The sequence below is a fragment of the Pan troglodytes genome, chromosome 15, assembly GCF_028858775.2.
Source record: "Pan troglodytes isolate AG18354 chromosome 15, NHGRI_mPanTro3-v2.0_pri, whole genome shotgun sequence".
In the NCBI taxonomy this organism is placed as follows: Eukaryota; Metazoa; Chordata; class Mammalia; order Primates; family Hominidae; genus Pan; species Pan troglodytes.
Window position 1 is genome coordinate 65,630,419 of NC_072413.2, and position 25,445 is coordinate 65,655,863.

Here is a 25,445-nt window from a genome sequence, read left to right on the forward strand (position 1 = left end):
ACAGATACAGATAACGCATTAGAGTTCAAAAGTGGGAATGCAGTTTGGCTAGTGAAAGTGGCAGATTTCCTCTGCCTTCATACTTGATTCATTTCCAGGCAGGCATCTGGAAGGTTCCTAGTCATACTGGAGATGGCATACATTTTGCCAACAAGCAGGATGAAAACCTCCCCCACCCAACACCAAGCCTTTTCCTTTTCCAGAACGCCTGACAATTATGCCTGTTATGTTAGTTGAACAGGGATGGTTTATTTCATTATCTTAAAAGGTTTCTTTTAATCTACTATAGCATAACAGTGTTTTAACTTAAATTCATGGCCAAGAGGATGAGGTGCAAGGGGCTTCCTAAAAATAGGTATTTTCTACTATAAAATGGACTCTTGTTTTTACTTTGGCTTGTTCTCCCTGTCCCAGTGGGATGACCCTCACTGAGAGTAGCAGCAAGGGAATCTGAGGTTTTGTTACACTTTGTTCTTCCAGGGTTGCTATCAGCACTGGATCTTGTTGAAGTCAATCCTCAGTTGGCCACCTCAGAGGAAGAGGCGAAGACTACAGCTAACCTGGCAGTAGATGTGATTGCTTCAAGCTTTGGTCAGACAAGAGAAGGAGGGCATATTGTCTATGACCAACTTCCTACTCCCAGTTCACCAGATGAATCAGAAAATCAAGCACGTGTGAGAATTTAGGAGACACTGTGCACTGACATGTTTCACAACAGGCATTCCAGAATTATGAGGCATTGAGGGGATAGATGGATACTAAATGGTTGTCTGGGTCAATACTGCCTTAATGAGAACATTTATACATTCTCACAATTGTAAAGTTTCCCCTCTATTTTGGTGACCAATACTACTGTAAATGTATTTGGTTTTTTGCAGTTCACAGGGTATTAATATGCTACAGTACTATGTAAATTTAAAGAAGTTATAAACAGCATTTATTACCTTGGTATATCATACTGGTCTTGTTGCTGTTCCTTCACATTTAAGTGGTTTTCCATCTTTCCTCCCTCCTCCCACAGTCTGGCTATACAGTGCATCCTTGAACTGTCAGCCCACAGCAGCAATATGCTTATTCTATCCACATCCCTAACATCATGCATTCACAAGGTCAAAGTTCTGGTCCACAAACCCTTCCCTATAGAAGTTCAATGGCTGCGAAAGAATTTGTAGTAAACCAGGCCTCCCAGGATGGCGAGCTCCAGTAAGATGATAATGGAAAGCAGCAGCTTGTTGGTTGTCACTCTACAAAGAGAAGCAAAGTGGGGAGTAGTCAGAAGTTTGGATAACCTTCCTTCTAAACATTTTGGGGTTAGACCTGGGACCACGGCTGGATACTCTGAGGCTGTATGTTTGATCACACAGCCACTTAGCAGGAAGTACTCATAAGGTTCTTTAGCTGTCACTTAGGGATAACACTGTCTACCTCACAGAAATGTTAACCTGAGACAATAAAAACCAAAGCATAAAAATGGATTCTGAAATGTTGTTCAAATAGTAGTTACTTCCTTTAAAAATAGCTTTTCTAGAAAGAAGGGTTAGCTAGAAAAAGTAATCAAATATACATCCAGCTCAGGATGGGTCCTGCCCTAGGATAAGTAACTAGAAGCCTGGGTAATACCTTTCAATCCCTTGTAAACTTCTTCCCTCTGCCCTATTTTTCCCTTTGCTCTCCTATCAACCCAAATGGATATGTTATAAAGGTAGTATAGGAGCTTAAAAATTTTACTATCTGTTGTTTACATAAAGAAGCCAACCTCTGGTTCTCATGTTCACTCTAGGTTTCTCCCTATTCCACAAGGAATTTATCACTGTAGGAAAATCCCACCCCTCCTGCTAGTTCCATGAGTGGGTTGTAGTTTTGTTTCATGCTAGGCCACCTGTGCCCAAGGTCACGTACAATACCCTCTTACCCCCAACTTCAACCTCAGTGGCAATATTTCTGCCCTGGATTTGTTGCTGTTAGCACTCAAGGATTTTGTTTTTTATTTTTGGTAAAGACTACTGTATTGGTGGCAGTTAGTACAATTCAAATATTGATCTTCAAAGAAGGACTTATTTATTCTCTATGGACTAGGAGTCCATACAGAGCTGAATGAAACTGAATCAAGTCACTGCTGTGATGACTGAAGTCAATCCCGTTTCTTGGGAAATGAAACCAAAGCCAGCTGATGCATGGCATATGCTGTTTCACTAACTGAGAACCATGGTGGCTCTATACAGGAGGTCATCAGCTCTACCACCCTTTAGATGCACTGGAATTCCATTCTTCTCCTGAAACAGCTTGTGTTTTCTGGACCTTTATTTTCAAAATGCCTGCATGAGGCAATGCTCATGGTCCTCTGGGCAACCTGACAGTGCCAGCAGATTCTGCAGCATCTTGACTCAGTTACTGCCCACGAACCCTGACAACTCCACAAGGGTTTTATTTTTAAAAGTCTACTTCTTCCCTACAAGACAGAACTTCCAGAAAAGGAGCTGACTCCCATGAAGGGCAAGCAGAGCCAAAAGCAAGTACTATGCAAGTGAAAACTACTTTCTAATCAAGATTTTACAAATATATTTCTTTTTTTTTGAGACGGAGTCTCGCTTTGTCCCCCAGGCTAGAGTGCAGTGGTGCCATCTCGGCTCACTGCAACCTCCACCCCCCAGGTTCAAGCAATTCTCTGTCTCAGCCTCCTGAGTAGCTGGGATTACAGTGCCCGCCACTACGCCTGGCTAATTTTTTTGTATTTTTAGTAGTGACGGGTTTCACCATTTGAGCCAGACTGGTCTTGAACTCCTGACCTTGTGATCTGCCCGCTTCAGCCTCCCAAGGTGCTGGGATTACAGGCATGAGCCACCGCACGGGGCTGAGATTATATAAATATATTTCAAGGAATAGGAAGCTGTTATTCCCATGTGTTGCCTTCTCTAAAGAACATCAGCTGTGATTAAATGTCCTTTCAGTGGAGAAATTTTTCACTGCTCCAAGTCAAAGCAGTATATACTTTTAACAAATGATTTTATCCTGAGTTATTTAATTATCCAAGACCATATTCCTTAGCGTATTTATTCTGGTCTGCTGGGTGGTACTGAGTATACAGGGACTATGCGTCAACTGCTGAGGTGCTTTATGAGGACCTTTGTAAGTCACTATTTTAAGCTTTTTGGTTGAAAGCCACTGAGTTAAGAGAAATTTCATGACTTTAATAAAACTTACTTTCTGGACATTGAACGGAGAATCTTCCGACTTTTGCTCAAGTTTTCACTTGTGTTTACCAGCTGAAAAGAGAAAATAGTGATTATTTCCCTCTTTAAAAAGTATACTCTGTACAATTGAATATCCCTAGATTAACAGTAGGCATTAAGGGATATATATTGAAAAATTCCAAGAAATCAAGCCAATTTAAATGATGGTCTTTGAGTGTAAGTAGAAGAACCTGGAAAGGACAAGATATTTTAGTACTCATCAAGTAGGCTTAAGAATCATCTTCCTAGGTTGCTGCTGGGGATGGACTCCTGAGACTGAGCTAATCTTCTACCGTGGCTACTCCAAAAGGGAAGGCTTCAAGTGTAGCCAGCAGACTGGCCAGCCAGTGACTGTAGAGCAACTTAAGATTTGAATTTTATCAGCCACATTCCAGGACAGCCTCTTGAGTTGGCATTTGTTTTTGTAGGCTGGTCTGTTTCTGCTTTTGGGATCTGGTTATCTTTTTTCTTTACCCTCTTAAGAGACAGTTACATTGAACTGTGAAAAGAATTAACCTCCGTGGAACTTTCAACTGCTTGCTACTAATCTGGACAGCTGGAGGATATTTCACCTCCAGCAGATGGCTACTTGCCATCTGTTCCCATTCCCCAGTGGCCTTGGTAAGCTGACCTCTCAGCTCGTTCCTTGGCTTTTATTTATTTGAAACAGGGTCTCACTCCGTCACTCAGGCTGGAGTGCAGTGCTGCAATCGCAGCTCACTGCAGCCTCGACCTCCCAGGCTCAAGCAATAACCCCACATGTCCCCAAGTAGCTGGGATCACAGGTGCACGCCACCACACCCTGCTCCTTTTTTTGATTTTTAGTAGAGATGAGGTCTCGCTATGTTGCCCAGGCTGGTTTCAAACTCCTAGGCTTAAGCCATCCTCCCACCTCAGCCTCCCAAAGTGCTAAAATTACAGGTGTAAGCCCGGCCTCCTTGGCTTTTAAATTCAACCAATCTACCTGGTATGTTCAAAAACCAAAACCCACACAATCTGTAAGCAAGTTACATTCTCCATAGCTTGTCTTGAATGTAGTACTTTATTGTGAATTTTCACTGAAGAGGGCAGGGCATTACTCTGACTTAATGGAGAACTGTAGCTATTAAGAAAATCTACTCAAATCTTCACACTGAGCTAGTATTTTCCTGTCCAAATCTTGGCCACAGTATGTTTTTCAAATTGATTTGCCTTCTGCTATTAAGAATACAGCATTCCATTGGTAAACTGTACTAATTAAAAAATTTTGCCCGGGCGCAGTGGCTCACGCCTGTAATTCTAGCACTTTGGGAGGCTGAGGCAGGCGGATCATGAGGTTAAGAGATCGAGACCATCCTTGCTAAAATGGTGAAACCCCGTCTCTACTAAAAATACGAAAAATTAGCCGGGTGTGGTGGCAGACGCCTGTAGTCCCAGCTACTCGGGAGGCTGAGGCAGGAGAATGGCATGAACCTGGGAGGCGGAGCTTGCAGCGAGCCGAGATTGCGCCACTGCACTCCAGCCTGGGCGACAGAGCAAGACTCCATCTCAAAAAAAAAAAAAAAAAATTCCAGCTGGGCACAGTGGCTCATGCCTGTAATCCTAGCGCTTTGGGAGGCCAAGGTGGAACGATTGCTTGAGCTCAGGAGTTCGAGAGCAACTTTGGCAACATAATGAGACCCCGTTTTTACAAAAAATTAAAACAATTAGCCAGGCACAGTAGCACATGCCTGTATCGCAGCTACACATGAGGATCACTTGAGCCCAGGAGTTTGAAGCTACAGTAAGTTAAAATTGCACTGCTGCACTCCAGCCTGGGTGACAGAGCAAGACCCTGTCTCTAAAAAACTGAAAAATTCCTATGTAGGTTAACTGATTTATGGAAAGGAAAAAATAAATGAGTTATTTTTCTGAGGCTCTCAGAGTGACAGTAGACTAGAGATCCCTGATACAGTCATCATTTGGTTTAAATATTTGTTTTCTTTCCACAATGATCCAGCTTACCTTACTGGATAATCCTTAGACATTTTTTTCCCTATTACTTTTTTTTTTTTTTTACTTTTACTTACATAACAGTAAAGGGTTATAGTCCAGGATTGAAGCATAATTTATAAATCTATAAACTGTGGTACTATTTTATGAAATCTGGAAAACAGCCTTGGCTCTAAATGACAGGGTATAAGCAGATGATGTTTTCGTAAGAATAGCAGAATACCCTATTAGATGTGTGAGAAATTAAAATCTCAGATTGGAAGCTTTGAATCCTTAAATGCCTTTTGACATATTATTTCTCTTGCCAAAGAGAGAATGCAGCCACTTTATCCTTATTAATTTCTGTAATCTTGTAAGTGTAGAAATCAGGTTCTTCCATCTTTTTTTCTCCTCACTGAAGCAAAAATTTCCAGTGATGTCTAAATCTTAGGGGTAAAATTGCTTCTATGGGACATCTCTCAGCCAAGCAAACTAAAAATTGAGCAAAGCGGCCGGGCACAGTGGCTCACGCCTATAATCCTAGCACTTTGGGAGGCCGGAGCAGGTGGATCACCTGAAGTTAGGAGTTCGAGACCAGCCTGGCCAACATGGCGAAACCCCATCTCTACTAAAAATACAAACATTAGCTAGGCATGGTGGCGCATGCCTGTAATCCCAGCTACTCAGGAGGCTGAGGCAAGAGAATCGCTTGAACCCAGGATGCGGAGGTTGCAGCAAGTAGAGATCACGCCACTGCACTCCAGCCTGGGTGACACAGTGAGACTCTATCTCAAAAAAAAAAAAAAAAAATTAATAAATAAAAATTGAGAAAAGCATAAGAACTTAAAAAAGACTATTCCCTGAATACAGAACTGCTGTAGCTTTTGGCCTTAGTATGGTTTCCAGGTGCAGTGGCCCCCTAATTACCCCATACTTGCCCCTTTCCCTGTCTGCCCAGACTTACTCTACTCTTGGTACGTTCTAACTGGTCTCGTTGTTCCCCCAGCTCTTCTATGATTTCTGAGCCAATCTGGTCAGTCTCTGTGGCAATCCGATGAGAACGTTCAATACTTTGGGTGGCCCGGTTCAGGCTTTCAGTGCCCTGCAGAAGCATTGCCCTTTGAGACTGTAGCCGATTCTGAAAGAAGTATGGAAGAGAAATGTTAGACTTTTTCCATTATAAATTCATTGCCAGCATATTCCTCATCACCTTCCCCATGTTAGAAGGGATATAGTGAGCAATAATTTTCATTCCTTTTAAGACAGAACCAAAGAAGCTAATGATTCTTTTCAAGGTCACAGACTAAAGCAGGACCTGAAATCCAATCAATAGGATCACAATACCCCCACTCCACTGCCTTTTACACTTACGCGAGGCAAGGAAAGATGGATTAAAAATACTGGAGCACTTTCCCTGTGTTTGTAATGAATCTGAACTGGTCCATGTGCTTCCTGGACTATCAACTTCTGAAAGGTGGCAGCCCAGATGTGGGAGCTACCTGATAATGCATATAGCCTGTAACTTTGATAGTGCTATGAGCAAACCAACTAAACTCTGCAGCCCTAGAAAAAGGTTAATTCACTGAAGATTCCCACTAGACTGGTACTGAGGATTGACAGACCATGAATAAGCTATTCTGTTCTTCATTTTAAGCCTCCAGCACCTGGTATTTCCAGGTGGTCTCCCATCCAAGTACTAACCTGGCCTGACTCACTTGGCTTCTGAGATCAGGCAGGTTCAAGGTGGTACTGCCTAGATGACTACATTCTTCTTTTTCAGCATCTAAAGAAAGCATGTAAAAGTCTGAGACATACCACATTCTGGAAAAAACATATGTGGTTACCCTCTTGGTGAGCCCCAAAAAGAACTTCACCTAAGGTCAAACAAAAAACCTTGAGCCTGCCACACTGGGGGTGATTTGGTCTCAGGGAAATTAGTATCTGGGGCTTGAGCAAGCTTCCCCACCTGCCCTAATTTCTCAACTTCCCTAATTTTCTAAATCCCCACCGAAGTTTTACTCCACCTGTAATCCTAAATACAGACAGCAGGAAGAAAAAAGTAGCCTTGTCAGGCCAGAATTAACAACCACTGACAGAAACGGAGGCAGCTCCAAGTTCTTAGCTGTTCAAAGCATGCGCGCGCGCACGCGCGCACACACACACACACACACACACAAAATCAAAAGGGACCCAGCTCACAGAGGCCTAGTACAGAGCAAGTGACCACTGGCAGTAGGACCATCAAGGAGCCAAAAGATTGGCTCCCAGAACAGAAGTAGCAAGAAGCATTTTCTTTCTTTTTTTTTGAGACAGAGTCTCGCTCTGTCGCCCGGGCTGGAGTGCAGTGGCAAGATCTCAGCTCACTGCAGCCTCTGCCTCCCGGGCACAAGCAATTCTGCTGCCTCAGCCTCCCAAGTAACTGGGATTACAGGCACCCGCCACCACGCCCAGCTAATTTTTGTATTTTTAGTAGAGACAGGGTTTCACCATGTTGGCCAGACTGGTCTCGAACTCCTGACCTCAGGTGATCCACCAGCCTCAGCCTCCCAAAGTGCTGGGATTACAGGCGTAAGCCACTGTGCCTGGCGCTCTGTAGCATTTTCACTTAATAAATGGCATACAGACCAGTAGACGAGGAAACCACTGAATGAGGTTCAAATAAAACCAGTTAGGTTAGCGCAAAGGAAGAAGGAAAAAGGTTTTCAAAATAAAAGATGCAGATTTTCAACTGAGTAGGCTAAAAAATGACCAAGAAAAGATCAGATCACATAAATGAACTTCAGACAGATTTGGAACAATAATTTTTCTGAAGGTATGGATACCTAAATTATGTTTTAATAATTTCTGAAACTCGCCAGGCGTGGTGGCTCATGCCTGTAATCCCAGCACTTTGGGAGGCCAAGACGGGTGGATCACGAGGTCAGGAGATGGAGACCATCCTGGCTAACACGGTGAAACCCTGTCTCTACTAAAAGTACAAAAAAAAATTAGCCGGGTGTGGTGGTGGGCGCCTGTAGTCCCAGCTACTTGGGAGGCTGAGGCAGGAGAATGGAGTGAACCCGGGAGGTGGAGCTTGCAGTGAGCCGAGATTGTGCCACTGCACTCCAGCCTGGGTGACAGAGCGAGACTCCGTCTCAAAAAATAATAATAATAATTTCTGAAACTCATAATTTTAAAGCAAAATTGTTTGGACTTCCTCCCCAACTTTGGCAACATGACTAAAGTCACTTTTACAACTCCCACTTTAACCAGCTCCACCTGCCTGCCTTTTTCCAGTCTCCCTTTACAAGTGATCTTCTGTCAGCTTCTAATCTGTGATAATCCCTCGTGCATCCATTTGAAAATTTTAAGTACTTCATTCTCAAGGGATCTAGTTTTGGCATCAGCAATGTCAAGCCAATATCATCCTGAATATCTCTTAAACTATAATCAGGATGCATCGTGAAACAGGATTTGTTTAAAATTGTAGTATGAGCCTTTCAGTCTGCACTGGTGGGCCCCTTTCCATTTCTCTGCCATGCTACTTGCCAGAGAATTTCTACTTTGTGTTGTGTTTGTGGAAGACAGACCAAATACAGCACATTTAATCTTTCAGACGTTTTATTCCTTTAACGATCTAGCTGCTCTAGATGGTTTCAGAATACAGATGTTCAATTAGTCCAATTTTATAAATCAGAATCCTGAAAGCTAGAGAGGGAGTCTTGCTCACTTTCTATTACCACAGAATAAAATGATAAAAAGCTCCTTCTCGAGAAGCGCCCTGCATTGGCTACTGTATCTCAGTTGCTGGGCCATCTTGACATTAAGGTAAAGGAAAGCTTGGATTGATTTTGTAACAATATTCTGATAAATTAGAAACCTAACTGAATTTTCCAGGCATACCTGAGAAAGTGATTCTAAAATTTATATGAGAGAATAAAAAAGATCAAGGAGAAAAGAAATTAGATCAATGAGTCAGAATCCAGATAATAAGAATAGGTAACATTTACATTCTACTACATACAAAGCACTGTTTTTTTTTTTATTATAAGACTGTATTATATTAAGGATAAAAAGAAATCTAAATATGCATATAGTTCGAAAGGCCTGCCTTAAATAGAGCAGATACCAAGGGGTAACAGGAACTGGATGCAGAAAAGAGGATAAGGGTGAAAAAAATGAAACAAGAGTCTAGTATACACTGATAACATGAAATACCCCAACAATATAGTTAATTTTTGTACCACAGGCCCTTAAAGGAAAAAAAAAAAAAAAAAAAACAGCTAAAACTTACCATATGCTCATTCTCTACAGCATATATGCCATATTTCATGTCTCCTCGGCCTCCAGGTGTGGCTGTCAAAGGTGTGCTTCTCACCTCCCGATGGAGTTTAGCAAGGTCCTTCCGGTAGTTTCGAAGCTTAGACATCATGGGGTTTCGGAAAGACAGGGGTGCATAACGTAGCTCCTCCTCCATCTCTGCCAGCTGGGAAGGCAGAAAGTAGTGAGCAGATAGCCTGGTTCTTCCCTCACTCATTTGGAAATATGCCTAGTTTGGACTAATCAAACTACTTATTTATTTGGACTACACCAAGTAAATAACCATATGCTCCATGAGGCAGGGACCACGTCTGGCATGTTCCCCTCATTCTGAATGCCTTGCACAGTGCCCAGCAAGCACAGAGCAGGCATTCAAAGTATATGAACTGAATGAATGAATGGAAAAACAGAAGTACTTTATAGCTTACTAAACACTTTTATACACATTCTCCATTTAATCCTCACAACAAATCAATAAGGTAGGAAATGCTCCATTTCATATATAAGACTTAAAGAAACCTCTGAAGATCGCACAAAAAGGAGGAGTCCGGGCCAGGCACAGTGGCTCAAACCTGTAATCCTGGCACTTTGGGAAGCCGAGGCAGGAGGATCACTTGAGCACAGCCTGGGCAACATAGCAAGACCTCATCTCTATATATATATAAAAAATTAAACAGAAAAGGAGTCAGGATTCAAAATCTTCAAATTCTCTCAGCTCTCTTCAATATACCAAGTTTTTAGCCTGGTATGATTGAACATTGCCATCAAGAAGTGCTTTGAAGTCTACTGTACTAAAAATGATAGGGGTCTGGCATCAGGGTTCTTCCCTTCTCCTGCTCCTCTTTCTGAAAATCAATTAAGTTTGTCTCCATGTCAGAGAGAACAGGGGCCTACCCAGAGCAGTCTGCTTTAGGGGAATCAGACTTCCATTTTTCTGGGGTAAGTAAAATGTAACACCTGGACACATCCACAAGAGGCCCTAAATTATTTTCATCTGCCTGGAATGGGCAGCATAGGATTATTACTTTTCCTGAGTTTGGAGAAAACAAGTATCTGAGCATCAAACAAATCAGTAGCAGCTAGAAGATTTTAAAAATGCTACCAAGGTATTAACTGAAACAGGAGAATGGCTACAAACAGGTATCACGGATATGCCCAGCTGTACACAGGTATTAAGAAAAGCTCCCAGTACTCCCATTAGGAAGAAGATAGTTCCCACAGTCTAGTGGCCTGGTCTTTCTTAAAACAGATGCAAAACAGAGAAAAGGATGCAGATGTGCTTCCTTCTCAGAACTTCATTGGGATAAGTGGGAAATTGAAACACTGATCTTCAACAAGCAAGAAGGAAGTTTGCTGGCCAAAAGAGAATTTTTTCTCCATCTGCTCTCGGGTAGCAAATACAGGGCCAACTATTTCTGCGGAGTACTAGTAGCAACCAGAATTTTGGCCCCAATCTTAATGAGTTTGCTGAAGCTAGAGTATGATGAGATGGAGTCAAAGGACTCTTGCTTCTATAGGGCTAGAGCAAAAAAAAAAAAAAAAAAAAAAAGTTTTTTTTTTTTTTTTAAAGAAAAGCCACAGGTGAAGAGAAGCAGTTGTTAAACTGTTCAGTAAACGGAACCAACTTCTGACAAACTTTGGGTACCAACTGAGACTCATGCATGTCTTGCCTGAGGTACCAACTCCAGCTCCTATGTTGTCTCTTAAGACAGAAAGGGACATGGTTAGAATTACCTCTAAACTACATTTTCTGTGACAGTAGGTTTAACAAAGAACAGTAACCTTTTTTTTTTTTTTTTTTTTGAGGCAGGTCTCACTCTGTCACCCAGACTGGAGTGCAGTGGTGCAACTGTGGCTAACCACATGCTTGACCTCCCAGGCTGAAGTGATCTCCCACCTCAGCCTCCTGAGTAGCTGGGTCCAGAGGCATGCACCACCAAACCTCGGTAATTTTTTTTTGTTTGGTAGAGATGGGGGTCTCCCTATGTCGCCCATGCTGGTCTTGAACTTCTGGCCTCAAGTGATCCTCCCACCTTGGCATCTCAAAGTGTTGGGATTGCAAGCATGAGCCACCGCACTGACCAGTAACCTATCTTAATGGCCAGCTCTTAAAAACAGATTTTAGGCCAGGCACGGTGGCTCATGCCTTGTAATCCCTGTACTTTGGGAGGCCGAGGCGGGCAGATCATGAGGTCAGGAGATCGAGACCATCCTGGCTAACATGGTGAAACCCCATCTCTACTGAAAATACAAAAAAACAGCCAGGTGTGGTGGCGCCCACCTGTATTCCCAGCTACTTGGGAGGCTGAGGCAGGAGAATGGTGTGAACCCGGGAGGTGGAGCTTGCAGTGAGCCGAGACTGTGCCACTGCACTCCAGCCTGGGCAACAGAGCGAGACTCCGTCTCAAAACAAACAACAACAACAACAAAAAAAAAACAATAGATTTTAAAAGACTGCTTGGGTAAAAGTATGAGAATGCCCTTACTACTCACATCAGCAATATATTACCAAAGAGTCATATTTCAGGAGCATCTTCAGGCTTCACCCATTTGTTTGCCAAACCCCCTCAACAACCATCCCCATCAACTGGCTTCATTTAGTAAGAAATAGTCAAAATCAAGATCAATGGACAGGAACAGTTAATTTGTGATCAGTTCATAGCATTACTTCTGGAAAAGACCAACACCAGGTAGAAGAAACAAAATTTGCTCCTTGTTCTCACCGTTTCATTTGCTTCCTGTTGCTTTTCATCAAAATCCCTGATCAATTTCTTCTTTTCTTCTAGAAAAGATAGATAAGTTTCAAATGCTTATTACTGTTTCCACACATTTGTAAAGGCCATTCCCTCTGCTTCGAATAAGCTTCCTATGGCAGGGCCTGGTGGCTCATGCCTGTAATCCCAGCACTTTGGGAGGCCAAGGCAGGTGGATCACAAGGTCAGGAGTTCAAGACCACCCTGGCCAACCTGGTGAAACCCCATCTCTACTAACGATACAAAAATTAGCCGGGCGTGGTGGCAGGCACCTGTAATCTCAGCTACTTGGGAGGCAGAGGTAGAGAAATGCTTGAACCCAGGAGGTGGAGGTGGCAATGAGCCGAGATCGCGCCATTGCACTCCAGCCTGGGCAATAGAGCGAGACTCTGTCTCAAAAAAAAAAAAAAAAAAAAGAATGTTTACCAATAGTGACTCTCTGAAACCCCTCACCACTCCCACAGTGAACCACTTCTATGTTAACTCGTACACTACTTTTCTGCAAAATAAAAATTCCACCTACTCGGCTTGCTGAGAGGCTGTCTGGTGTGGTGCTTGTTTTTCTCTGGGTGTGGCACCGGCAATGACTTGAACGATGAGAACGTTATTTATTCCCCTTTCAGCCTTTCCCATTCTGTCCCTTTGGTTGAGTGTATCTTTAATACCTAAAAATTACTAATCTCCCCTTTGAACAAAAATAGAACAGGCTTCAGCTTCAAAACAAACATCTAACTAAAACAGTATTGTCTTAATTGTATTTTCTGATAGTTTATACTACAGGTTTTCCATCTAAAATATGATAGCAAGTTTCATTTTTAAATAACATTGTTTTAAATAAATGTATTTTACATGAAATAAGTTGACATAAAGAAAATGTAAGTGACAAGGCTGGGCACGGTGGCTCACGCCTGTAACCCCAGCAATTTGGGAGGCCGAGGCGGGCGGATCATGAGGTCAGGAGATCGAGACCATCCTGCCTAACACGGTGAAACCCCGTCTCCACTAAAAAATACAAAAAATTAGCCTGGCGTGGTGGCGGGCGCCTGCATTCCCAGCTACTCGGGAGGCTGAGGCAGAAGAATGGTGTGAACCCAGGAGGCGGAGCTTGCAGTGAGCCGAGATTGTGCCACTGCACTCCAGCCTGGGCGACAGAGGGAGACTCCATTTCAAAATAAATAAATAAATAAATAAAATGTAAGTGACAGTAATAATGATACTTGCGGATGGCAAAAATTATGAAGGTGGTACCAGAATGCTGTCACCTGGTAAACATTTGTATGGGGGAAAGGCATACAAGCACCTTTTCTGGTTAGTCAGCGGGGTGAGGTTCTGGTGCCAGGTTCGGGCCTGCCTCAGCATGTAAACTTAGATAATTTCCTTCATTTCTTTGGGACCTCACATCCTCCTTCATTGACTACAAAATGAGGAAGTAGGTCATTCCCTCATATCTAACAAGCAAAAATTAGCTCCTTTTAAGAGGAGCTTGATTTTTAAAAAAAATTTATACATCCAAATGACTGTTCTCCCTGGAAATCTACACATAATCTACTTATCACCACAAAGTTACCATCATTTACAATGTTTGTTTGTTTGTTTCAAGACGGAGTCTCACTGGTCACCTAGGCTGGCAAAATACATGTAATATAAAATTTACCATTTTGACCATTTGTGAGGGTATAGCTTAGTGGCTAGGCACATTCACACCGTTGTGGAGCCATCACCACTAACTGTTCTCCAGAACTTGTTTATCATCTCAAACTGAAATTCCACACCTATCAAATACCTCCCCATTCTATGAATTTCACTACTCCAGGTACACCATTAAGTGGAATCATACAATATTTGTCCTTTGTGTTTAGCTTATTTCACTTAGCACAAAGTCAAGGTTCATCTATGCTGTTGCACGTATGGGGATATGGCCTTTTAAAGCTATGTATTTTTCAATGTGACTCCTAAACACAAGCCAGCAGCACTTCCACCAACTAAAGAGCAATTTTTTTTTTTTTCTTGAGACAGAGTCTTGCTTTGTCTCCCAGGCTGGAGTGCAGTGGCTCGGTCTCGGTTCACTGCAACCTCTGCCTCCCAGGTTCAAGCGATTCTCTTGCCTCAGCCTCCCGAGCAGCTGGGGTTACAGGCACCCACCACCATGCCCGGCTAATTTTTTTACATTTTTAGTAAAGACAGGGTTTTGCCATGTTGGCCAGTCTGGTCTCAAACTCCTGACCTCAAGTGATCCATCCACCTCAGCCTTTCCACTGCAAAAGAGAACAGATGAGCCGGGCTTATGGAGAAATGGCATGTGGGTATTCAGTTGCTGTCCTGAGATTTTCTTAGATGATTTGTCTGCTCTGATTTTCATCTTAAGACCTGGCTTTTTTTGAGACTGTGTCTCACTCTGTTGCCCAGGCTGGAGTGCTGTGGCGTCATCTCAGCTCACTGCAAACTCCAACTCCCGGGTTCAAGTGATTCTCATGCCTCAGCCTCCTGAGTGGTGGGATTACAGGAGTGCGCCACCACAACCAGCTAATTTTTCTATTTTTTGGTAGAGAGGGGGTTTAACCATGTTGGCCAGGCTGGCCTTGCGTGGTCCACCCATCTCGGCCTCCCAAAGTGCTGGGATAACAGGTGTGAGCTAGTGCACCCAGCCAAGCCCTGACTTTTGAACCCAATCCTACATAAGATGTAATGTCACTGTAATGCTTTATATGGATTTACATTTTGTTAATCACAACAGCATCTAATGTCAGTTATATCTTTTTTTTTTTTTTTTGAGACAGTCTCACTCAGGCTGGAGTGAAGTGGCATGATTACGGCTCACTGCAGCCTCGACCTCCCAGGCTGAAGCAATCCTCCCACCTGCTCAAGCAATTCTCCTGCCTCATCCTCCCAAGTAACTGAGACTACAGGTGCAGGTTACCACACACAGCTAATTTTTTTTTTGGTAGAGATGGGGCCTCACTATGTTGCCTAAGCTGGTCTTGACTCCTGGGCTCAGGCAATCCTCGACCTCAGCCTACCAAAGTGTTGAGACTACAGGTGTGAGCCACCACACCTGTCCTTGTATCCTACTTTTTAAGTGACCATAAATCATTTTGGATGCGTATATTCTATAATCTCAACTTGAGACCAAGTTCCTCTGAAACATGGAAATTTATTTTGTCATTTTTACTGTGCCATAGATCCTACAACTATAAACCTCCTTAGATGTGGCTACTGCCTGAAAGGGCAAATGACAACACACCCTTTACTATGTCTCATTCATTGTTGTGTGACACCCCCTTAATATACACAAGATACTTCAGACAATTTGCTCCATACCACTCACAAAACCCATGGCTGTTTGTTGTTTAAAAAAAAGTAGAGGAAGGTTCACCATGGCAAACGGTATGACTCTTGACCATCTATGATGTAACTGAAATGAGCACCAAGGCAGCTATTACTGTTCCTGAGGGGGATGTGTTCTTAGCTACCAGTACTGAAATAATACCGACAGCCAAAAACGGCTACTTCCATGGAGCAGTATTGTATTATTTTGTAATAAGCTGTCCCAAAAGTGCTGAGCATCATCACTGCTCTGAGTCAGCACATCTCCAAACTCAGGCATGCTCACTCCTGATCCAAGCCAGACAGTAAGAAGCAGTACTGTACACATATGTACATTCCCTTCCTAGCTCCTTCCTTTCCTAGACTTTTCTACAACTGTGTTTAGTCATAAATTCTCCTCCTTTATTCTTCCTTTGTTAATGGGTATGAAAATCCGCATTCTCAAGAGGCAAATTCTAGAATGATTCCAGGAATGTAACTACATAAATGAAAGGGGGAGAGGAAGACCACAGAACCTCTCTCCTTTCACTAACTTCTGTGTGCTAGAATATTCCATTTCCTACCTGATTTCATAAAACACATTTCCTCTTATAAGTGCTCTATAACAACATACTTTTACAGAACTTCACTACATTTATGAGATCCTTTCTGGACTTCTAAGATTTAAAACAAAACAAAACAGAAACCTTTGAAATCATTTCTTGTGATGATAAAGCCAGGGAGGCAGATAATTCAAGAGACTGATCTCTACCCAACTGAGAGGGATCAATAGCAGCTTTTTAAAAATTCTTTAGGCTCAGAATTATGAAACCAATGAATGCTAGAGCTAGGATGTACCTCAGCGATCATCTAGTCTAACCTCCTGCCTTTACCACTGAGGACACTAGACCCTGGAGAAACTGAGTGCCTGCCCCACAGTCATTGGAACAGCAAATGTATGGCAGCACTAGTTCTGGAATGCAAGTGTGCTGACTCCCAGTCCAAGGCTTTTCTGTACATTAAACAACTGTATACTGTATACAACTGAGGGGCATTTTTGTGCTCCCAGAGTATAGCCTTTAACAACTGGTAAAATCTGTTGAAAAAACAAAAAACCTCTTCCTCTTTTTAGGGAGTTAGAATTGATGCTACAATCAACTACAAACAGCAAGGTGGCATCCTGGGGAGAATGGGCACCATGAACAAGAATGAACCACTTCAAATACCACTATCCCCCACCCCACAAGCCTGCCCAAATCAGTCACATGTGAGGGACTCTCTGGGACCAACTCTGTCTCCTTTGGGAAACTGGGTGGATGCTGACATGGAGTAAAATGGAAACAGACAGCTCTGAAAAACAGCACTACAGAAAGCCTACCTTAATGTTTGACCAAGGTGGGCAGCCTCTCTTCCTTATGGGGATTTGAATTTCCAGCCCAAGAATGCCTAATCTTGGCCCTTTAAAGTTGTGGAAATAACTTCAGTTTCACCAGCTCATAAATATGTGGTTACTTTGCTTTTGGTGCCTCACTGTGGCAAAATGGAGGACTTACACCCTTTATTTGTATACCGTGACAGTTGACTAGATCCCACACCATACAAGAGTTAAAAGCAACAGAGATCCCTCTCAACCAACCTGTTTCCTCATCTGCAAATAGGGACTATAAGACTACTGACCTCGTAAGGGTTGTTTGAAAGGGTTAAAAGAAATAATACACATAACATTCACTTAGCAAGTGCCAAATATAATAAGGGCTCAATAAATAGAAACCACCATTGTTTCTGAAAGTAAATACTTAGGAAGAACCTAAGAGCAAAAACCAAATTCAGTAGAAAATATGAGGAGTTACAGGCCAGGCGCGGTGGCTCACGCCTGTAATCCCTGCACTTTGGGAGGCCGAGGCGGGCGGATCACGAGGTCAGGAGATCGAGACCATCCTGGCTGACACAGTGAAACCCCGTCTCTACTAAAAATACAAAAACTTAGCCCGGCGTGGTGGTGGGCGCCTGTAGTCCCAGCTACTCGGGAGGCTGAGGCAGAAGAATGGCGTGAACCCGGGAGGCGGAAGTTGCAGTGAGCCGAGATCGCGCCACTGCACTCCAGCCTGGGTGAAAGAGCGACACTCCATCTCAAAAAACAAAAAACAAACAAACAAAAAAAAATGAGGAGTTAGAATAGTTAAAATTCTACAGTCTGTAAGTAATTGGTGTTTATCGGCCAGCTGATTATAGTACTCCATAGTGACTATTTTTTCTGGCTCTGAAAATAATAGGGTCTTGTGTTATACATACTGATCTAAATGATTTAAAATGGAAAACTTTCAATATTTTTATGATACACGTTAAGACATATGGAGAGATGTCTTCAGGTATGACGAAACCAAAACTAGAAATCATGACCACAGGCATTTAACATATTGATTAGATTAAGAAATTATAGCACATTATAGTACTCTGAGGTAATTGGAGAGACCTCTTCAGAGGTTGTAAAACCAAGAGTAGAAATTATGGCCATAGGTATTTAATGAAATATTAAATGGATTAATAATTATTGTAAGTGGTAATGGACAGTTACACAAAAACTTCCTAAAACAGGACACATTGTCTCTAGTATCATTCAAAGGCAGAAAGTGAATGGAGACTGTACTTTGGAGAAATACAGTTTTTGTTGTTTTAATAGGTGGAATATACCCATTTTTAAAGTAATGAAAATGTGGACAACAGAATAGAAATAAATCACAATCATATATCAATATTTTCTTTCCAACAATTCACACATTCCATCATCCAATAGGTATCTATGAAGCACCTAGTCTGTGCTAGGCACCGTTCTGGTACTTAGGAAACACAGTGAAAAAAAGACAACATTGAGCTTATATTCTAGCTCAGTGGCTTTCACACTTAGCCTTCATCAGAAACCCCCTGGAGGGCTGTGAAAACACACTGCTTGTTAAAACTTTCTGATTCAATAGGTCTGGGGTGGGGCCTGAGAATTTGCATTTCTAACAAGTTCCCAAATGATGCTGATGCAGCTGGTTCATGGACCACAATGAAACCACTGTCCTAGTGAAAGGAAGACAAACAATATACTGTAAATATCATAAATGTGGAAAGTGTCTAATATGTCAGAAAATAAGTACTCTGGAAAAAAAAAGGTAAGAATACTTGTATACAGGGCTGGTATTCTTAATTTTCATTTAAATAAAATGGCTAGTAGCTCTATTATCAGGCAGTATTCTAAGGACTTTACATATATTAACTCATTTACTCCTCACAAAAACCCTGTGAAGTAGATACTATGATTTATCCCCATTTTGCAGGAAAAACTAATTGGGTTAAAGTAACCTGTCCAAGGTCACACTGCTACCAGAAGGTGAATTTAAACTCAGGCAATCTGGCTCTTGAATTCTTGCTGTTAAATATTATACTATATGGCCTCTCAATTCACATACGTCTTCATAATTTTTTTTTTTTGAGACGGAGTCTTGCTCTGTCACCCAGGCTGGAGTGCAATGATGTGATGACAGCTCACTAAAACTTCAAACTGCTAGACTCAAGTGATCCTCCTGCCTCAGCCTCCTGAGCAGCTGGGATTACAGGTGAGCAGCACCACACTACTCAGCTTTTTTTTTTTTGTAGAGATAGGTCTCACCATGTTGCCAAGGCTGGTCTCCAACTCTTGGCCTCATGCAATCCTCCTGCCTCAGCCTCCCAAAATGTTGGGATTACAGGCATGAGCCACCACACCTGGCCCCCATATGTTATTTTTAATGGCAGAAGAAGAAACATTTTGTAAGGCTAGAATGGACATATATTATGTCATGATCTCTGTTCTACAGGTACCTTTGATATTCTCATCCACAACCCAAACTTTGCTTCTCCTCTTATGTTTCTTACTTAAGTTCATCATTCACCCAGTTGACCAAGTGAAAAAATGCAGACACCCTGGAACCTTTCTCCCTCACTCCTCATATCCATTGAGGCTGGTTAATTTCTGCCTCAAAACCAACTCTTGGGCCGGGAACTGTAGCTCACCCCTGTAACCCCAGCACTTTAAGAGGCTGAGGTGGGTGGATCACTTAAGCCCAGGAATTCGAGAACAGCCTGGATAACATGGGAGACCCTTACTAAAAATACAAAAAATTAGCCAGGCCTGGTGCCATGCACCTGTGGTCCCAGCTACTCGGGAGGCTGAGGTGGGAGGATCACCTGAGCCCGGGAAGCCAAGGCTGCAGTGAGCAGTGATGGTGCCACTGCACTCCAGCCTGGATGACGGGAGACAGGAGTGAGAACCTGTGTCAAACAAATTCCCGTTAGCAAGGTGACTGCCCAAAAGGCTCTTAACACAGTCCCCTGTACCCAGATTCTTGTGCTCTCTCTTGTCCTGTCTAGCCATTAATGCCCTCCTTCTAAAAGAAAATCCACATCAATCAACTGCTTTACGTCCTTTACTGACTTTCCATATCAAGTCCAAATGTCTCAATGTGATACTGAGATCCCCTCACAATCTGGCTGTTTCACCTGCCCCTCTACTACTACTTTCCCACATACATTCTAAGCTCCAGAGTTGGGAGTATTCCATGTTTTACTCCTGTGTTGCCTCTTCGCATTTCCCATCTAGCAAACTCCCACTCAATCCCTTATATTCAGTTTGAAGTTTTTTGAAGCTTCCCCCTCTTCCCCATGCTCAAGTCCAGCCCTTTTTATGGTCTCAGAGAACTTTATTTTAGGATTAATCACACACTTGGTTGTAAGGTTTGTTACCTTTTTTTTTTTCTGAGATAGAGTCTCGCTCTGTCGCCTGCAATCTCTGCCTCCTGGGTTTAATCGATTCTCCTGCCTCAGCCTCCTGAGTAGCTGGGACTACAGGCACATGCCACCACACCCAGCTAATTTTTGTATTTTGAGTAGAGATGGGGTTTCACCATGTTGACCAGGATGGTCTCCATCCGTGACCTTGTGATCCGCCCGCCTAGGCCTCCCAAAGTGATGGGATTACCAGCATGAGCCACCGTGCCCGGCCGTTTGTTTCTTTTTAAGGTAAGAACTCTGGAAGTCCTCAGAGCCCAGACAGTGGCTGATACATAATAATTCTCAGTGTTTATTGAAAAATGACTGAATTCAATTACAGAGCATAAGCTACATGCAAGGACTGTATTATGTACATTATGCTGTGCCTAATAATTCATGATGGGCATTAACGCTCTGAAAACTTTATGATGTGGTCTCTGAACTAGAAAAAGAGGATTCAGAGATGAGGCACCATGTGTTTGCTTAGATAAATTCAATTTATTCAACAAACATTTATTGAGCAGTGTGAATGAGGTACTGAATAAGAGGTAAAGTTGTTGGACTTATTATAATTCTAGGGATATGTATATATTTTCTTTACTTATCCATTAAACAACTATGTCTGTTACCAGCAACTTAGAGTATTTTGTGGTTGGGCGCAGTGGCTCACACCTGTAATCCTAGCACTTTGGGAGGCCGTGGTTGGCAGATCACTTGAGGTCAGGAGTTTTGAGACCAGCCTGGCCAACATGGTGAAACCCCGTGTCTACTAAAAATACAAAAATTAGCTGGGTGTGGTAGCACGCGCCTGTAATCCCAGCTACTCGGAAGGCTGAGGCATGAGAATCACTTGAACCCAGGAGGTGGAGGTTGCAGTGAGCTGAGATTGTACCACTGCACTCCAGCCTGGGCGACAGAGCAAGACTCTATCTCAAAAAAAAAAAAAAAAAAAAAGAAAGAAAGAAAGAAAAAAGAAAAGAAATTCACATATTTCTGATTGTCCTCTTTGCAGGATGGAGAAAAAGGCTGGGTAGACAACAAAGGTGAATGTAACTATCTTAGCTTTATGTTGCTATAACAGAATAGCTGAGTCTGGGTAATTTATAAAGAAAATAAATGTATTTCTCAGAGTTCTGGAGGCTGGGAAGCCCAAGGCTGAGAGGGCTGATTCTTTCAAGGGCCTTCTTGCTACCCATGGGTCACCCCATGGCAGAAGATGGAAGGGCAACAGATCAAGAGAGCAGGCAAGCAAGAGAGGGCTGAACTAACCCACTCTCTCAACAACCAAGCCACTCTCAGGATAACAATCTAATCTCTGAGGATGGAGCCCTCATGGTCTAATCATTTCTTATGGGTCCCACCTCTTAATGCGATTAAAATAGCAAATAAATGTCAACATAAGTTTTAGAGGGGGACATTCAAACCATAGTCATAATGAATTCAATTTTCTATTTTTCAAAGCAATGTTCTTTTGCATTATTTAGACTTATAGAAATAGGCATTGCAAAAATTAATTCAGTGCCAGGTTGAAAATGCAGTCTACATTTTTTTTTTTTTTTTTTTTTTGAGAGAGTCTTGCTCTGTGGTCCAGGCTAGAGTGCAGTGGTGCGATCTTGGCTCACTGCAACCTCCAGCTCCAGGGCCCAAGTGATCCTCCCACCTCAGCCTCCCCAGGAGCTGGGACTACAGGCATGCACCACCATGCCTGGCTAATTTTTTTATTTTTTGTAGAGATGAGGTTTCACCATGTTGCCCAGGCTGGTCTCAAAATCGTTCAACACAGCAATACTCCTGCCTCAGCTTCCCCAAGTGCTGGGATTACAGGTGTGAGCCACCATGCCTGGCCTGCAGTCTACTTTTTTTTCTTTTCTTTTCTTTTTTTTTTTTTTGATACAGAGTCTTGATCTGTTGCCCAGGCTGGAGTTCAGTGGCATGATCTCGGCTCACTGCAACCTCCGCCTCCTGGGTTCAAGCAATTCTCCTGCCTCAGCCTCCTGAGTAGCCGGGACTACAGGCAACTGACACCATGCCCGGCTAATTTTTGTATTTTTAGTAGAGATGGGGTTTCACCATATTGTCCAGGCTGGTCTTGAACTCCTGACCTCAAGTGATCCGCCCGCCTCGGCTTCCCCAAGTGCTGGAATTACAGGTGTGAGCCACCGTACCCTGCCTGCAGTCTACTTTTCAATCACATAAATCAGATCCCACAATGCTTCTGCACAATATCTTTTAACTGCATCCCATCATATTTAGAAAAAGGCACAAGTCTTTCACCATGGTCCACAAGGCCCTACATGATCTGGCCCTGCTTACCGCTCTCCTTTGCTCACTCCATCCCAAACACATGGAACTTCCTGCTCTTCGCTGAACACACCAAGCTCATTTCTGCTTAAAGGCATTTGCAGTGCTATTCCTTCCTTCTGACACTCACTTCTCCCTGATTTCTGGTTTACTCCCTCACTTCATTTAAGTCTCTGTTCAAACGCCATCTCCTCAGAGAGGACTTTCACAACCGCCCTATTTAAAACTGAAGTCCCAAAGAAGGCGGATCACTTGAGGTCAGGAGTTAGAGATCAGCCTGGCCAACATGGCAAAACCCTGTCTCTACTAAAAATACAAAAAAAATTAGCTAGGGGTGGTGGCGCAACTGTAATCCCCATTACTCCAGAGGCTGAGGCAGAAGAATTGCTTCAATCTGGGAAGTGGAGGTTGCAGTGAGCCGAGACCGTGCCACTGCACTCCAGCCTGGGTGACAGAGTGAGACCCTGTCTCAAAAAAAAATAATAATAATAATAATAAAATAAAACTGAAGTCCCATCCCCTATTCTTTTACTCTGATTTACTTTCCTGTATTCTTTAACACTGCCTCTTAATAGTTATATATTGTTTATCACCTACCCACTAGAATGGGGATGTTCGTATCTTTTTCACTGTAATTTGCAATATTCACCAGCACCTAGAACGGTGCCTCACAATTCACCAGCACCTAGCACACAGCAGCCTCACAATAAATATATATTAAATACATGAATTTCACTCTCACCAGTCATTCAATTCCTATGACCTTGAGTAATTCGTTGAGCAAACACCCAAGCTCTGACTCTTAAATAAAAGCAATAAAACAAAGTTTTGTCCTTGCCATCAAATTCTATATATCCGGAGGCCAAGAACTATAGCAGCTTTTCCTATGGATTTAGGGCCGGAAAACTCTAGCTCCTCCAGACAGAACTTGTAGCAACCTGAATCATGAAATTAAGGGGTAGTAAACAGTCTCAGCTGTAAAAACGTTCAAAACAAGACCACATCTAAATGCCACAATCAGGTTTTAAAGGCCAGCTCTCTACCCTCCAATAACTGGTATTTACCAACACCCCCAAATTATGACTCCTTTGGGTTTTTAACCCTTTTTCTGTGCTACGGATCCTCTGTCAGTCTGGTGAAAACTAGACCTGTCTTGAGACTAGTGCTTTTAAATGCATAAAACAAACAAAAACAGCTATGAAAGAAACCCACTCTACATTACAGGACCGCAGATGCAAAAGCCCCTCTGCTCTATTTGCCACAGTGAAAAAAGATGAGAAAATGTGGAAGGCCATAGAAGAATCCCAGGGAACTGAATCCCGAGGTCCAATTTACTCTCAGTGGCAGCAGGGAGACCTGGGGCTGGGACAAGCCAGCCCTAGGGGGCGTGTCTGAGGACGCGGAGGGAGGAGACGCGGGCCCGGGTCTGGGAGGAAGGTGGGGGAATCTTCCTTCCAAAGCGCGCAGGGTTGCGCTCCCCACGGCGTGGCCCACCCCCGCCTCACCGGTCCCCGCCGTCCCCAGCAGCCGCTCGGGCACCCCTTGTAGGTCTTCATGGAGGCCGCGGAAGATCTCGTGCAGCTTCTCGAAATGCTCCGAGGAGGCGGCGGAGGAGGCCATGGCGCAGGCCGCGCTGGAGCAGCGGCCACCGAGATTCGGGGCCCTGGGCCCTTTCCTAGCCCGGCGGTCAGCCGCCCAGCCCAGTGGCCATAACGGCGACCGCCGCACCACCGCCGCCCAGGACGAGGCTCTTCCGGGGCCGCGGCAGGGTCCTCTCGAGCCGGAACGCCCACCTTCTCCAGCCAGTGATTGCTGGAGCGCCGGCGCGAAAGCCTGACGAGAAGTCGGGAGACTGCGCGGCCTAGGCGACTCCTGAGGGAGCGGTGCCGCGCCGGGGCGAGCGGCAGTCGCAGAACCCGAGAAGTGCCGTGTCCGGGTTGGGGAAAGGCCGCAGCGAAAGGGGCCTAGGGGACCTGCGGGACTGGCAGCTCGGCCGCCTTCCTCCCGGGCCACGCCGGCCGGCGAGGGGCGGGCGCTGCAGTGCACGCCGGGGGATGTAGTTTGGCTCGGACGAGAGCGTCTCGTCCCGGGGTCGCGCGTTGCTCCGGGTGCCAGGTTCAGCCCGCGCGGCGACAGCGGGCTTCGGCCCGATTTGATGTATGTTTGCGTCTAGACGTCGTCCTCACTGCCATCGCGCTTTGCTTTGCCACCCTGACCCGAATTCCTCGTTTCGCGTCTTGACTGTTAGCTTTCGGCCGTGGAAAGATAGCCGGGCCAGGGGCTCTGCCTGCCGTCGGGAGGTGGAGCACTTTTCTTGGAAGGCCCAGCGGCTCCCCAAGCTTTCAGAAGTGGAACCCGGCCGGGCGAGTGGCTCGCGCCTGTAATCCCAGTACTTTGGGAGGCCGAGGTGGGAGGATTGCTTGAACCCAGTAGTTCGAGACCAGCCTGGGCACAATAGCGAGAGCTCTACCAGAAACCCAAAATAAGAACCGGGCGTGGTGGCGCGCACTTTTGGCCCCAGCTACCCCCGGAGGCTGAGGTCCCACCACTGCACTCCAGCTTTGGGAGACCTTGCTCCCAAGTGGAGCGAGATCTTGTCTCCAAAAAAACAAAAAACCCCAAAACCAAAAATTCAAAAGTGGAACCCAGTTAGGATGACCTCGAAATACTCTAGCTGCTAGGCCCGACTAATTCTCCTCGTGGAGACTAATTCTCCTCCTAGGCTGCCTCGTGCACTTGTTGACAACAGGTGTTTGTCAAGCGTAGGCATTGCGAGGGATCTGGGCATGTTGGTGAATAAAACATTTAATCTCTGCTC

The 25,445-nt window shown here is 44.0% G+C and overlaps 2 protein-coding genes across 4 annotated transcripts in view; one reads left to right on the forward strand and one right to left on the reverse strand.

Annotated features, from left to right (window-relative positions):
* ARG2 (arginase 2) overlaps window positions 1-951 on the forward strand; it is a 33,552-nt gene extending 32,601 nt beyond the window's left edge. For both annotated transcript variants that reach the window (XM_510020.7, XM_054666043.2), the window contains exon 8: window positions 481-951. In XM_510020.7, coding sequence (XP_510020.4) covers window positions 481-686 — 206 coding nt within the window. In that variant the 3' untranslated portion in view covers window positions 687-951. The remainder of the gene's footprint in view (window positions 1-480) is intronic.
* VTI1B (vesicle transport through interaction with t-SNAREs 1B) lies at window positions 915-24,661 on the reverse strand. Of its 2 annotated transcripts, NM_001252011.3 has the most exon segments (6): window positions 915-1,244; window positions 3,202-3,263; window positions 6,145-6,318; window positions 9,454-9,645; window positions 12,203-12,261; window positions 24,133-24,643. In NM_001252011.3, coding segments are annotated over 6 exon segments (699 nt in total). In that variant the 5' UTR covers window positions 24,248-24,643; the 3' UTR covers window positions 915-1,147.
* Window positions 24,662-25,445: the final 784 nt, after the last annotated feature.

Coding starts and splice junctions, on each gene's coding strand:
- VTI1B (XM_009427961.5), bottom strand. CDS start 24,183: ATGAAGACCTACAAGGGGTGCCCGAGCGGCTGCTGGGGACGGCGGGGA. Junction 9,646..24,132: donor GCTGGGGACGGCGGGGACCG/GTGAGGCGGGGG, acceptor CTGCCTTCCCAG/CTGGCAGAGATGGAGGAGGA. Junction 6,319..9,453: donor CTGTAGAGAATGAGCATATG/GTAAGTTTTAGC, acceptor TACTTCTTTCAG/AATCGGCTACAGTCTCAAAG.